This window comes from Parus major, chromosome 3 (assembly GCF_001522545.3).
Source record: "Parus major isolate Abel chromosome 3, Parus_major1.1, whole genome shotgun sequence".
Classification (NCBI taxonomy): domain Eukaryota; kingdom Metazoa; phylum Chordata; class Aves; order Passeriformes; family Paridae; genus Parus; species Parus major.
In genome coordinates, this window is record NC_031770.1 from 92,824,332 (window position 1) to 92,840,621 (window position 16,290).

General features: G+C 37.7%; 1 protein-coding gene across 14 annotated transcripts in view; it reads right to left on the reverse strand.

Moving 5' to 3' along the window:
- The window catches only part of DLGAP2 (DLG associated protein 2), a 451,519-nt gene that overhangs the window by 50,454 nt on the left and 384,775 nt on the right, over window positions 1–16,290 (reverse strand). For all 14 annotated transcript variants that reach the window (XM_015621029.2, XM_015621018.1, XM_015621017.1 and 11 more), the window contains 2 exons: window positions 6,802–6,949; window positions 3,458–3,677 (listed from right to left, as the gene is read on the reverse strand). In XM_015621029.2, coding sequence (XP_015476515.2) covers window positions 3,458–3,677; window positions 6,802–6,949 — 368 coding nt within the window. The remainder of the gene's footprint in view (window positions 1–3,457; window positions 3,678–6,801; window positions 6,950–16,290) is intronic.

The following is a 16,290-nucleotide window of genomic DNA, read 5'->3' on the forward strand; positions in this document are numbered from 1 at the left end:
CACACTCCCTGCCTGCCACACTGCCACACTCCCTGCCTGGCACAGTGTCACACTCCCTGCCTGCCACACTGCCACAATCCCTGCCTGTCACACACCCTGCCTGTCACCGTGCCACACACCCTGCCTGCCACCGTGCCACACTCCCTGACTGCCACACTGCCACACTCCCTGCCTGGTACCGGGAAGGAGCCTGCCGAGCTGCCAGTGCCGTGATGTGCTCAGACAGCAGGGAGCCGGGCTGGTACTACCTGGGAAAGTGACCCAGTTTTTATGAACTCTTCCTGAAAAGTGAAGCCTCGCTTGCAGGAGCAGCAGAGCTGTAAGTCAGTAGCACTTAGGATGACTACTGCATTCAGTGACTTCCCATTCAGGAAATTACATGTTGTCTGTGATGCAGGAACGAGGTGGGAGGCAGCAGCAGCTGGAGCTGTATTTTCTCAGCTGTGCATCTGACAGCTGTGACTGGATTTGGTTCAGAGACAGAAAGCATATGCTGCCATTCAGGGCTTTTAACATCAAGTATCTTTTACTGGGTTCATTATCTCCTCACAAAATGAAATGTGATGGCTAGAAATGCCCTAACCTCAATGAAACAAGAGTCTCAGCAGGAGTAACACAGGCCAGGTCTCGCTAACCATGGGCCAGCAATGCTGGTGCCTCCTTTTCAGTGTCACTTGTCTCATTCATTTTCAGCTGGGGCAGCAGGGACTGCCCTTGGCCTTGTCACAAGGCCAAGGTGGAGAAGACTGGTTCCACAAATAATTAAACTATGTGGATCTGTGCAGAAGTTGTGTTCTTTACTACCAATGTTTCATTGGGCTTTGTAAAGTTGTATGCAGTTAAGAAGAGCCCGACACTGGTAGTTCTTTTTCCATCTATTAGAAAATCCTGTTAGCAGAGTCCATTAATAATGTCCCACATAATATTCATTATAGTTGCAACCTCCTGAAAGTTATTAATGCATCTAGAAATATTTTAGGAAAATGCATGCTGTAAATATATATTCTATAATTTTGTAATTGAATTCAGAGATCAAATACTACTCTTTTATTTTAGGTTTATATTTTTAGTTACAATAATTAATTTTTAGCTAAGCTTGTGTGTTATGAATCAATTTTTTTATGACAATGATAAGGGGCAGTCATGACCTATATAACTAAAATTGAATGGAATAATTTAATTGAAATGACTGTTAATTTTATAAAAAAAATTAATTTAGTTTTTTTGCCAAGAAGAATTTGTTACATCAGAAGCTAAAAAGAAGTTAATGTAATTTTCTTAAGAATTCAAAAGACTTAATTGAAACTAAAAACTGAAGTGAAAGTCTGACCTTTCTGACATTTATTTGAATGTCAAATATCTGCCAACACCATTTTCACATTTCAGGCAACTGCTTCTTTTACAATTTTCAGAAAGGGATGAAGAAGTAAGATTTTTGTAAAAATCATAGTAAGGATAGGAAATGTAGCATCTCCCTCCAAAGTGACAAGGGCTGAAGAGAGAAAAAAATGGAAGAATTACACCTAGGATTTTAAAAGCAAGAACTTATTTGGCAACTGAAGTTTCCCTTAAAAGTGAATCACATAATCCTTACTCTTCTTGTATATCAGATAATTATTTCTGATTTGCATATTTACTTTCTATAGAAGCTGAGAACAAACTTGCTCAGTGGCACAGAGATGACATTTTAATTATAGGATGACACTCAAAACTCTATACGGTCCATAGGCTTGGAAATTATTTTGGATCAGGAAAACACCTCAGATAATCTTTTTCTTCAGATTATCAATATCACCTCACCACAACAAAGAAGAAGAATTACATTGTGGGCAAGAAAATCAATCTGACAAATCATATCTGAGATAAGGGAGAAGTTATGTGTGAAATGAAGGTTAAAATTTTCAAAACTGCAGCATTTAACCAGCAGACTACTAATCAATACAAAACATTTTTCATAAGTATGAAAACACTGTGATGCAAACATACTTACTACCCAAAAATATTCCAAAAAATATTATATTATTCAGCTTGGTCACTCTGAGGAAAATAAAAGAAATTCTTTTCTGTGAGAATTTTGGGCTTATGTAGCATATAAACTTGAGACAGCTTAGACAAAAATCAGACCACTTGGTAACCAAGGTAATTCTGAAAATATTCCAATTTAGTCCTTGGAGTCAGACTCCAAAATAAGCATCTATTTGTGTCTTTTGCCATTGAAAGTGTCTTCATAATATTCACACAGTAATATATGAGAAAGATGAAAATTAGTCTCTGGGTTAGAAATAATATCTCATTTTATATCATGATAGCATCTCTGTTAATCAAAGAACAGAAACATCCCTAGAGGGGGCACTGTAAGCAACAATTTCTAGTTTTACACAAAGTTTTATATAACAATTAAAATACCATGCTTAAGATAAAATAACATTTTATGCTACTTCTGGAATGCAAATGTATGTTATTCAACCACAGCTTCCTTTCTAAGCTCCCACTGTTCTGTTATACAACAGATGTGTCAAGCAAATAATTTAAAATGTATTTTTATATGATACATTTTGCACTCATTTGTACCTTTTGTAGATGGGTAGCTTGCACTACAACTTAATAGTATGTGGCATAATTAGGAACTTGCATTAATATACTTGGAAAGGTAGAAGTGAATTTGGACCAGTTTACAAAGAGAACATATTTCCTATAGATTTAACTTTAATTATTTACCAGCTCATTGCGCAATCTTTTCTCTACCCCTACCTACTCTTCAGTCTTTTCTTTTCTTTAGCAATGTATGCTAAAATTCTAAAATGGATAAAAAATTGTCTTTTTTAAGCAACTAATAAGAAAAAATAAATTTCCAGAAGAATGTTAAAAGATCTTAACAGTGAGTGTTGCAACAATGAATGTTGACGGCTACTGATGAGTAATAGATGTGTGAAGCTTGCCAAAACGTTTACAATTGAGTGCACCGATAAAATTGGTTACCTTCCCTAAAAGTAATTAATTATCTTTTACATTAAATGCCTTCGAGTATTTAGACCAAATATTTTTAATATTACTTCTCTTTTTTTTTTTTGTATTTTAACAACCTAAATGAAAATTAGCACAACTAATCTCATTTATAAGATCAATTACTTGATAGATAAGCCACATAAATGTCTAACAATATTGAAGTGATACAATTTGCACTTGCATTTTCATATTTGCACTTCAATTGCTGTACATATGTGAAATGGAGGTCAAAAATCCAGGTCCATTACATTATACATGCAGGATTCTTCTCAGAAGGAGCTTATTCCAAGATACAGCCACAATGGTACAGTATTAAAAACATACGAATGCTGGTATCAAACATTATCTCTACACAGGGGAAAATGTTTCTAGTGTCAAACATCCTTTTAGCAAACAAGCTGATCTGTTTTTACATGCAGAGCAGTGGAAGGGTCAGTGGAGACTTGCTTACCTGTGGTTGACCTGATGGTTGAGGTGATGTTGGAAGATGTCAGCGCAGGTATACATTCATCATCTTGGGAATAGCCTGCCTGAATGGCACGCAAGTAACTGTGGCTTCTTGTTCGGAAACACCCAGGGAGGTCAAGGGCATCCATTGCCTGAGCTTCAACTTCACTAAACACTGATTCACACACCGATTCAAATTGTCCATTAACCTCTGCTTCACTCATCTGAATAAACAACAACAATGCATTTGATTTTTGACTTGCTTTTTTGTGATCATCACGGCCTCAACATCTCAAATGGACACCTGTACATTGATGAAGAACTGTTTTAGCAAATAGTTAAAATGTAGTAATCCCTTCTGATCACATTCACACTGTTTAACTTACATCAGCTGTTCACAGGTCTATATTAAATGCATCACACGTTACATTAATGTTGCATTTAATATCTTCAGCCATAGTTGAGAAGGGACCTAAGCCAAACTCACCCCCTGGCAGACTGGGTTAGGCATTCACTGCCATGGAAGAACCTTTTCTTCAGCAGCATTATATAAAATCTGATACTTCTAGCAGCAGGTGTGCTGTGGAACCCTGTCTGGCAGAGCAGCCCAGCGGTGCCTCCTGGAGCCTCTGCCAGCTGTTCCCTTGGGGTATTGCAGCAGCAGGCTCCAGCTCCCTGCACTGCCTGGGCAGGACCCAGCACCCACCTGCCAGCCCTGCCTTGCAGGTTGGGCACGATGCAACTCTGAGCCTTCTCAGAGGCAAATTTCATGATAAACAGGGCTTAGGCAGAGTGGCCAGCTTGGGGAACCTCTCAGTAGGTAACCATATGTTGCTGTTTTGAAGATTAGTGTGTTAATTCTACCTACAGCATTTTTCAAAGGTTCACTGAAGGCAGCCCTAACTGTTAATGTACCTGAATAATTCAATATGATGTTCATCCAAAATCAGATAGGAAGTTAACACTGGACAGATACTTGCATGACTTTCTGAAAATATTTTTTTTTTCTAAAAAGTGAGTGCTAGAAATCAGAATCACTATGAATAATTTTATAAGTTAAATTTATGGCATCGCTAAATTACACATCCTGTTGGTATTAATTTTCCTATACAGCTGCTAAGTGCTCCTAGTGCTTTATTCATTATGGAAAAAGAGTCCCATCAAATGTTTTAAACGTTTTAGGGTTTTGGTTAAGTAAATGGAAATTTTATAGAGAAGTTCTGATGATTATGAATAACTGATATTTTAATTTTGCTCACGACATTTTGGCTACTAAAAATCTTCTGAAAAGGATTAAATTACTCTTCATAAAATTTGCTTTTAATAAAGTTAAGTAGACTAATGCAATCTCAAAGACATCAAAAAAATGTTACTCTGAACTATTTTGCAAAATTGTTGATCAGGAAATAGATGGTAATTTAGTCTGTAGACTCTTAGTCTACAGTCTTAGCCACTTCTTTCAAATTAAAGTTATTGACAATAGAAAATTAAAATTTTTCAAACTTAAATTAAAAATATAAACCATGGAATTCAGCGTTCTTCTTGAGTCTAAGCTTTGTCAGGTGTGAAAAAGGAAGGATCTCGCAACAAAAAAGCATAAAAAATACCATAAATTATACAAACTGCTATTATGTAGATGGAACAAGAGGAGGATGGTGTCATGGAAAAAGAACAGGAAACAGCAGATGTTCAGAAGTTGATATTTTAATACATTTGCTTTGGGTAATATCTATAAAATTCATTTACCAATGGTCTGGAAATACCTGGATTGTGAGGTAGGAAGTGTGTGGCTAACACAAAGTTGCATAGGTTAGTGGACACTGAAAAAGCAAGGAGCTATATCCAGCAGGCTTAGTTAATCTGGCCAATTGAGCAATCTACCTGCAAATGAAATCTATTGTAGACACCTTCCAGGTAATGCATACTGAAATAAAGAATTTTAACCACTACTGAAACCAATTAATCATCACAGACAGCTCAGTGAACACTGTGCACAGACATGGTCAGAGGCAGAAGATGTTAGACTAGTTCTATGTGAGAACATTGTTAGGTGGCAGCTGACAGCATTTGCTTTGAATGCAGGATTTAATACACATGAAACTTTATCAAAAGTAGAGTGTAATAAAAAAGACAAAATAACCAAACACAAGGCATCAGAATGATGGCAACAGTTTTCACAAGAGAGCTGTGAAAAAGAAATAGTGAAAGGTTTGGAAAATGATTGTTTCTAATTCTAATGTGTGCTGCATAGGATTGTATTTAGAATTACCTCACATAAATAAAGGAATTTGACTGAAGGGCATTAGTCAGGTGACTAGCCCCTCCCAGCTCTCTACAGGCAGGGAGACTGACAAGCATTTCCAGAGGGCTCCCAGCCCACTCGGGATGTGCACTGCCCTGGAAGAAAATCTTTTGCTCCATTAACTACAGAGGAAGCTTTAGTTGTTGCCTCAGTTAAAAGCCTCAAGTTAGATGAGTTGAATCCAGGCCTGAATAGCCATGCAATACAAATCGAATATGAATGAATATGAAATTGCTTTAAAAAGATTTCTCTTTTAACATAACCATTGTGTATGTATACCCTTAGGTGGCTCACTAAATGGTCAAAGAAATATTGAGTACCATGTCTGAGAAGAGGGCAGGGCCCATCTGTCATGAAACAACACAGGGAAAAAAGTCAGGACCAATAAACGTTAGAAACATTGGGAGTTTTATGTAAAGTCCTCTCCTAAATAAAACATGCACATTATGGCTTATTGCACTTCAGGTGTGATTCAGACCTCACTTTACAATGAGTTAGGACTAACAGACATAAAACCAGTAGGGAGAAAAACGGCACCTTTTCAGGGATCCCCATACATAGTAGAATTAATGTAACTTACTCTCTCACCCAAAAAAGAGTGAGGGATTTGATTTAGGATGAATCACTGCTCCTTTGGAGCATATTTTTCTCAATCTATATCTTAATCTGGCAACCCACGTTTACTGACATCAGAGTGGGTATTTTCAAATGATGAGTACTGTAGAAGTGTACTCCTCATGCTCAGTCTGAATCTTCTTAACATTTAAATATTTAATATGGACTGAAAAGAAAAACACCAGTACTTATATTTTTAATGAAAAAAAAAATGGAACATGTCATGTTTTATAGTGTCTCTTTGCCTCTAGCGTTCAGTATTTTTCTTGGAATTTTGAGTTACATTCCTTAGAATTGAATTACTTCCACAATTCACATCCTCAGTTTGATATTAATTTTAAAAATGCAAAAAAAAACTAAAACCATCCACTAGTTACAACTCTCACATCTGCAGTTAACCTATAAGAAAAATTATAACAAGAATTTCCCACCTGACTAACACAGCTGGCCTGACTGAGCGTGCTCACTGCTCTCATATAGCTCTGATTCCTTGAGCGAAACTTTGGGGAATTGTAGTTTGCAGAGGGATCCAGGTTGTGACCCCCAGGCACGTCACTTGCAGTTTGAAGGTAGCTCTGACTACAAAGGAAAAGAGGAAGAAAAAAAGGGAAAGGGTGTAAAACTACAGATGGAATCAATTAGGACACTAAAGACAGTAATTTGTAGGAGACACACAAACCCACTCCCCTGGGTCCAACTCTTACTCTTTATAAAGCATCACAGACCTGCTGTAGCCCAGTGTCTTAGCACAAGCAGAGAATCTATCTGTGACTCTGCTACCTAGATAATATAAAATTTTAAGTCTTTGCTCTATTTAAACATCATCAATCCTCCTGGCTATTAATGCTGAACTTTACTAAAAGACAATGTCTAGGTCAACAGGAACAAAAAACAGAGCTAAAGCACAAACCAAAGTAACTAAAAATCTTCATAGATAAAATCTGGTTTTCATCAGGATTTTAGGCATCAAGAGCCCTTTTATCTTCAAAGAATTGATATAGTTTTTCAAAAGATTAAAATATCCCATGTTCAGCTAAAAAATAAATTAATGACTCCTCAGAGCAATTGCATGAAGCTCTACAACACATTTCCCGTTTTGCAGGACTGGGACTATAACACCACACTGAGCCCTCTTCTGTATGCTTTCACACTGAGAATATGTTAGTCTTCATGTTTTGTTTTAAATGTATTGATTAACATTCCAGGAAAATGAATCTGAGAAAAGTGCAGTACTTTGCCTTGAATACAAAACATTAAACTGGTACACCAGAGTTCTCAGAACCTCTGTAAATTATATTTCAGAACTTTCCCCAGCATATCAATGCAGAAATGAATTAATGTCCAAGACAATATTTGGTTTCATATGGTAAATAGGCAGCTCTTTATATTTATTCCTTAAAGGCAACTTGAACAAAAACACTTCTGGGAAAATAGATTTGTGCCAGTTGAATGCCTAATATTGACCATACAGTTACTTCATGCTGAGCTGGCAGAGTTGTTCAGTCCAGCAGTGTCTGTGACATGTGCCTGGGCTGCTGGAAATTCCCCTGTGAAGGGGGAAGTCTCCTCTCTGTAAGAACCAGTGAGTGAGAAAGGCACAGTTTCAACTCCTGTCACAAGACGAAGCACAAACCAGGGTTTTGTTTCTCAAACCATATTTATCAAACATGACCATAGGCTGGTGCTTGAGGAAGAACTCAGTTTGGATGCAAACCCTGAGGGGCACTCTTGGAGGAATCTCAAACATTTCATCGTTTTGTATTTTTTGCCTAGAAAAGCAGAGCACTGAGATCTATCTCCCCACGTGGACATGTCCTTTGATGTCTGATGGGTGATGATCCAGTATTCCCTCACACCAGCAGCTGCAAGAGCAGATGGGATTTAGAGACCCTTATACTTGGAAGGTCTGTTCCCAGGTATTTCCATGTGTTCTCCCTTCTCGGGGTTGACAAAGACATAACCTTGCTTCCTCGGTGCATCTGCCTTAGATTCACAAAATTATTTGCTTTGGAAAAGCCCTCTGAGATCATTGAATCCAATTGCTAACTGAATGCTGCCAAGTCCACCACTAAACCATGTCCCTAAGTACCACATCTACATGTCCTTTAAATACCCCCAGGGATGGTGACTCAGCCATTTCCCTGGGCAGCCTGTTCCAATGCCTGATAACAATTTCAATGAAGAATTTTTTCCTAATAAATTTGCTGGAGCATATCCAAAGAAGAGCAACAGAGCTGGTGAAGCAAAAAAAGGCATGTGTTTTGTTTTAATATTTGTTCAATGCAGGCATTATTTCCAAAACCTAAGAAATTTCCCTGGAGGAAAAAAACAATTAATTTCTTCCTGTGTATTCAGTTCCTTCTATGGAATGTCTCTGTAACCTCATGCCAGAGATAAACTATGTAGAAACTATGTTATAACTGCTAAAACTAAAATGAAAATGTATGAGATTATTGCAGTTATGTGCTCAGAGGTTAATTAAGTCATTACAGTCAAAGTAATTCCATGATTAAGGTAACAGTCTGATAGTGGGTTTAATTTGGTTCTAGGTGATAAAAACAAGAACATTTTTTTGTTCCCATAGGTATGAAGACAAATAGATTAGGTGAAGTGGTGTAAAGCCTCACATTTAGTTGCAGGATATAACTAAACTTCCTTTCCTCTATGGATGGGCTGATGACTGACTGTGTCATTCTGATTGTTGCATATGCTTTACTTACTTATGTGATTACAGAATGGATTCTGTTGGAATGGACTTTGAAGATCACAACCCTCTGCCAAGGGCAAGGACATCTCCCACTAGACCACATTGCTCAAAGCCCCATCCAACCTGGCCCTGAACACATCCAGGGATGGGCAACCACAACTTCTCTGGACAACCTATTCCAGTGTCTCACTACCCTCACTGTCAAGAATTTCTTCCTAAAATTTAACCTAAATCTCTTAATTTCAAAACTGATTACCTCTTGTCCTATCACTACCTGCCCAAGCAAAAAGTTGCTCTCCTTCTTCTTTAAAAGCCCTGTTTATATACTGGAATGTTGCAAGGATGCCTTCTCCAGGCTGAACACCCCCAGATCTCTCAGCCTGTCTTCACAGGAGAGGTGCTCTAGCCTTATGATCATCTTGTGGCCTCCTGTGGTCCTGATCTAAGGGGTCCACATCTTTCTTGTGCTGAGGACTCCTGACCTGGACATACTACTCCAGGTATGCCCACAAGGGCAAAGAGACTGTCTGGTACTTTCAGTAATCTCTTTGATGATGTTACATTAGTGTTTTTCAAAACAAATAAGTCCCTCCTGGATGTTCTGTTTGTCATCCTCGGGTGGCAAAACCTAGGTTCTGAGTTCATAAACAGTTTGTTAAAGAGATATTTGAGACTTCATTAAAACATGGGCCACATTAAGAAAAGATAGAAGGAATAGAATTAAATTAGAAATTACTGTATGAAATACTTAAGATTAATTCATTTAAGCCTGATTCTAATAGCTGTCCCCTTTGCTAAATAATGCTTAACAACCTAGTATTTAATTAATGGGATTCTGGTTCCTTCTTAGGTATTGTTATCATTAAATGCCATCAACAATTTTTACAGCAATAATTTCTTATGGAAAGAAGCCCAGTATTCCATTGTACTGCTAGGCAGCTGAGTTTTGATGAATGAGTTTGGATATTACTTGATAGTTAAACAATTTTTCATTTATCAGAGGAGATTAATTGATCCATGGAACTGCAGCAAAGTAAAAGAAATATTACATATAAAAGCCATAAAATGCAGTAAAGGCAATTTTACACTAATTTGCTTAACACTTTGAAATTTTCCTGATAAATAGAAATTATTAGTTTTTATTTCTAAGATGTAATCTTGAAGTTATCCTCTAGGATAAATGTGTTGATGCATGGTGAAAATTATGACCTTGCTATAAAAATGATCTAGAAGTGTAATACCAGAGTTACATAGGGAAGTTGCTCTCAAATGTCATGCTCTGCTACTCAAGGAAGTCTCATGCTTGTCAACAATACTAGAAAACACAATCAATGTCTTAGTGAATGCTTACTCGTTAATGACATCCAATCTATCTATAAGCTCAGGAACAAAATTATTGACCATTTCCAAAACATAAAAGTTCTTTTGTTTGAAAAAACAAAATAATTTTCTTTTATGTTCTGTAGTAGCATAGATGATCTTATATCTCAGCTGATCACTGCAGAAAGGCAAGACAAACATGTGCAAATGAGATGTTTTAACAGATCATCTCCAGGACCACTAAATAAATATAAACAGTAACATTAAGGAGATGGCTCTAAAAATCAGTACTGCGGAAAAGGAGGAATAGGGTGACACTAATGGGAAAAATTAAATTAGTATGTCTGCTCTCTTCCTACTTGCTTTTCTGAATAGACTAGATTTTAGGAAGAGATGTCTTATAAAAGCTTTTCTGCCCCCAAGGGTTACTTTCTATTTTCCATTGGCTTCAGAAGAAGTTCATGGCAGCCAGGCAGAGGTCTTAAATTTAATGAGAAATATCTTAGCTGAAAGCAAGGCTCAAAACCTGAAGAAATTTTGGGGAAAAAAAGCACTTCCATGTAATGACCTTGTAGCTGTTAAGAACCTCTACTCTAAAAGTGAAGGACTCCCAGTGAAGATAGCTAAATTTGCAACAGCACATTCAGCACTCAGCAGATTGCCTGAGTGTTCAGGGAGGGGAAAATACTGTATTGTAACCAGATAAAGTGAGTTACAGCATGACATGCTTATCTGGGAACTGATAGCATACCTGTCACCCTGGTACAGAATGAATGGCACTGAGGTTAGGCTGCATATTCCAACAAAAAATAGATCAAGAATAAGGGAGAAGACAGTAGTGCACAAGCAGTCCTAAGCAGTCCCTAAGAGTCTTGCATTACAGTCTCCATTTTCTTGCATTTCTCTAACCTGCAAAAACTCAGGTTTCTGTATCCAAATCTCACGTGTCCTGATGCTCCTACTTGAAAGCTGCCCCTTCCCCCAAAAGGCATTCACTTTTACCAGAACCCCCAAGGACAGCTCTTTTTCATTCCTGACCCACACAGATCCTAATCCTTACTGCTCTGTCTTTAAGTCCCAGCTCACAGTTTCCTGTTCAAGATCTTCTAAAACACCCCCTGAAAGTCATCCCTGGGCCATTTACCCTTCTGTCCTCTGCAGATTTCAAATGTAGCACTAACACCTCTATTTGTCATCAAAGTCCTGCTCAACCTGCTACGGCCACGCAATCCCACCCCCTCATTAGGAGGCTACCACTAATCCAAAACCTCTTTGACTTCTTGTGCAAACTAACTGTTCTTGCCCACACTTCATCAAGAGTAAAATTTAAGAGCAGAATGGGGGAAAATAATTGCAAGAAAACACCTGTTTCTTTAACCTTACAACAAGCAATGAGATATGCTAACTCTTGTTAGCACAAAAACTCAAACCCAGAGAAACAAAAAAGGATGATTTTATAACATTCTTTTGACTCCAAACCCTCAATTTAAATTCGTGCTTTTCCTTGTCTTACAGTCATCCTTAACAGGACATATATCAAAAATATAGAAAGAAATTTAAGTTTTCTTGTACTGCAATCAAAAAGCACTACATAAGGTTTGTGAAGAGATTTCAAGACATGGAAAAGGATGTCTACATCTCCTTATCTTTTCCTAATTTAGGCCTTTCTAGCAGAAGACTTGGAAAACCACAGAGCTATTTAGAACATGTTTTAATGAAAGGAATGATAATGCAAGCTAATCCAGTAGCTGCAATAGCACATTAACTAATGATAAGGGAAAGCCATTAACTAACGATAACAAAAAGACTTTTATTTCCTCATCTACAGCAATCTAATATTTAACCTTCTATTTATTTTTATATTAATGGTGTATTTGTTAAAGGAACAAGATACTTTATAAATGTCAGAGATAATAATAATAATAATAATAATAATTTTTATTTTTTTTCCTGAATTCCATTGTTTTATATAACTTTTGGAAATTTTATGGGAGCATGGACAGTGTCTGAAGTAGCACGGTGAATTCACATATGGCGCTGGGGGATTTGAGGCATTCCCACTGTGATGTATGCCACAGCACCTCACATCACTCAGTCAAAATCTACCCCTTTGTGTAGCATTTGGCCCATCCTTTGTGGTCACCGAGATCAGATGCTGATGAACACCCAGGATGGTTTGTGGAATGTTTCCTGAAGTCTCTTGTCACTGCTGCATGGTAAGTATTGCTGTGAGCTAGATTTACCACACACATTACTGCACCAGGACTTATGCAGATATTGCATGTTTTGCAGAAGATGAATTGTTTTCTTATTTGGTGAAAAGGTATGTATGGTAACAATGTCCTTTTAGGACAGCTTGAAATGCCAGAATTAGAAAATGGCACAGTTTTACAACTTATAGCTAGTCCAGGGTCAAAACAATACAAAAAAATCACAAAAACACAGAATCAAGCAGGTTGGAAAAGACCTCTGAGATCATCAGGTTCAACCAATGACCTAACGCCACCTTGTCAACTAGATCATGGGACTGACTGCCATGTCCTGCTTTAAACACCTCCAGGGACGGTGACTCCACCACCTCCCTGGGTAGCCCATTCCAATATCCAATCACCCTTGTGTGAAGAACCTCTTTCTAGTGCCCAGCATAAACCTCCCCTGGTGCAGCTTAAGACTGTGTCCTCTTGTCCTGCCACTGCAAGAAGAGGCTGACCCCTGCCTGGCTGCAACCTCCTTCCAGGCAGCTGTAAAGAGTGATAAGGTCTCCTCTGAGCCTCCTCTTCTCCAGGCTGAACAATCCTCGCTCCCTCAGCCGCTCCTCACAGGACTTGTGCTCCAGATCCTTCCCCAGCCTTGCTGCCTTTGTCTGGACATGCTCCAGCATTTCCCCATGTCCTTCTTGAAACTTGGGGCCCAAAACTGGATACAGGAATTGAAGTGTGGCATCACCAGTGCCAATGTGGTTTAGCCCACTACAGCTGAGTACAGGGCAGAAGCTAGAAACCCCCTACCTTCCTTCTACAAATTCTAATCCCTGAGCAGCAACACTTGATAGCCAAGACAACCCCAGGGCAATAATGAACTTTATAACTCCTGAGAAAGGGATTTCTCAGTCACACTGCTTTAGTTTTGGTTTTTTACTATCTTCATTTTCTAGTAAGTGATTGACATCACATACTTTGTCATAAACCTAATACCATTGTATAAAACAGTATGATTCTGATGCCAGAAATATACTTGCCAAGGTCATTCCTTGATCTACTGACATTCAAAATAGTGATCACTCCCCAGAGTGGCTCTTCTCTGTCAAATGTTCAGCCACCAGTGCACCCTGGGTCAAGAAGGCACCAAAAGTGAATTAACATCTTCTGAGGCCTCTACAAGTTGCAGCAAGAAGGTCACCTTCTGACTCTGAATGGGTTTATCATCTTTATTCAGGGAGCATCCAATATAAAGAAAGTCCATGTTCCATCAAATTAATTTTTGGAATTGCCATATTCTAAAATCATATCTTTTTATTTTCATGATCATGCCTGCATTTGTGCAAAGATGTGAGAATGAATAGGAACATTAAAGAAAGTACAATCACTTCTGTTCAAATCAGTATATGCAATTCAGAAGTATCTTTCTGGGACAAAAAAGATAAAATTTGTAAAAGTATTCCTCTTGGGTGCCTAAAAGGGAGGTGCATTAGAATTACCAAAGTAGCAGCAGTTATCAAAACCTATTTTATTGAGAGATTTGCATTTCAATGGATATTCATTTCTCTATCTGGATCTATCTTAACTATGTCTTTCTAGATACATGAAATAACCCATGGACCAGACTCTAATGATTAAGCTTAGCCAGCAGTGCCATTGTACAGCAGCTGCGAGTCACGCTGTATCTCCATGGAGTCCTGCTGGAGTCAATAGAGCTCTGCAAAGGGGCCCAGATGTGCCTGCATGCAGCCCATTGGAGAACTCAAGAGTGTAGACATTAAGTCTGATTCTCCTTTCAAATAGCACATTTAGCTTGGCTCTTTAGAAAACAGAAAGTGCACATAAATCTCATAAATATATCTGTAGCAAAGAATTATTTTTCTAATATTTGCCAGTCTGAATCTTCTCTTTGATCACTGGTAGATATGAGAAATTGGGACAAATGTAATTATTTAGATGCCTAGATAGTTCATCACTGACCAGTACTTTTTAAAAAAGTGTGCCTGAAAGATACTTAACATTTGATTTATTACAGGAATATTCTAGGAAAGAGGTGGAGACTGCTGTTTCTATCCTTATGAAATGCCTACTAATCACTGGTAGGACAGAACTCTTACTGTCAGTAAGTGTTTAGGGATTTGGTACAACATGAACCAGAAGAGAATGAGAGGAAATCATCAGAATCGTTAAACAGTCTGGTGATTTGATCACTCCTTGCAAAGATAGAGAGGATGTAGGCTCAATCAAGCCTGTATTCCAAATGACTCAAAATGTGCATGTAATAGAAAAGTAGCATATGAGAAATCTAAATTCTAAACTTTCTAAAAGGTGACAGATTTACACATATAGCTAATCTATAGTTAATCCTAAAAGTCTTGTTCCAATATAGTATTTTGATCTTTCCTGCCAAGCAGGCAACAAGGTGGTCAGCCTCAACAAAATTCAGGTGGACTCTATGGCAAAAACTTAAAGGGCATTCAAAGCATCATATAGCAGTTCAGCAAATGGGTCTGTGGATATAAGCAGAACTCAAATGTTGCATATGTGTTCCTAAATCCATTTGTGGAATTGAAATATTCATTAATTTCTTCAGGAAGCTGTCTCACTTTTTTTTCTTTTTGCTTTAGGTGCATATACATGTACGCATGCAAAAAGTCCTGACTGGGTAGAACAAATGTAGACTATGGGCTATTAGGATTCATTAAAGCATCTGAACATAAGCTTAATTTAAACACACATGTAAGTCCATTAAAACCAGTAGATCTAAAGAAAATAAGTGACCTTCAATGCTGAAGTTGAAGATTTCTGGAGAAGCAATTGAGTAGAATTGGGTAAAGGGAATATGTATATGTATATGTATATGTATATGTATATGTATATGTATATGTATATGTATATAAATATAAATATAAATATAAATATAAATATAAATATAAATATAATTTCTGGTTTTTTAACCAAAAGCATCTTAATTTTCAAATCCTATCCTGAAGAAGTGTTTCTGTACACATCCTTTATAGTCCTATTTAGTTTATATTGAAAACTAAACAAATGAGAAAATCAGATTTTGATCCCTTTCAAATGAAAAGTAAAACTAACGTATTTGTTGGAAGGAGGAGCAAATAGATACCAAAAACGAGAAGCATATTTTCCCTTGAATGTCACTATTCATACTTGTTGTATTGACCTGAATTTTACTGCATTTTCAACACAATCCGTCATGTAATTGCATTTTTCTGAGAAAAGCCTGCTTTACTCCTGAAAAGACTCTGGACTTTGTATATAGCCTTAGGATCCCCCTTTCATCTCTAATCCAGAGTAATACATTTCAGCCCTACAACATAAAGCTGGTATGTACAAAAATGAGGCAGGAGAACTGGGCTCAGTGACTCCCTGTGTTTCACACTGTGCTACTTCTCAGAGAACAAGATTCCTAACATTGCATTTGCTATTATTCTGCAAAGGAAGAAATGATGGGGATGTCTTCTGACCCCACAAAAGATGTTTCCTAGGTAGCCAGATGACTGTCTGCCCTTCATCAGCATTCCTTCTTAACCCTGCAGCCTAATGTAACCCAGATCTTATTGACTGCAGCAAAGACTATCACCATGCCAGTGGCCCTCTGATTACATTATTAGTTGATAAGGCTTTGTAATTAGCCCTCAAACTCTCCTCAGTAAATCTCCAATTTCACC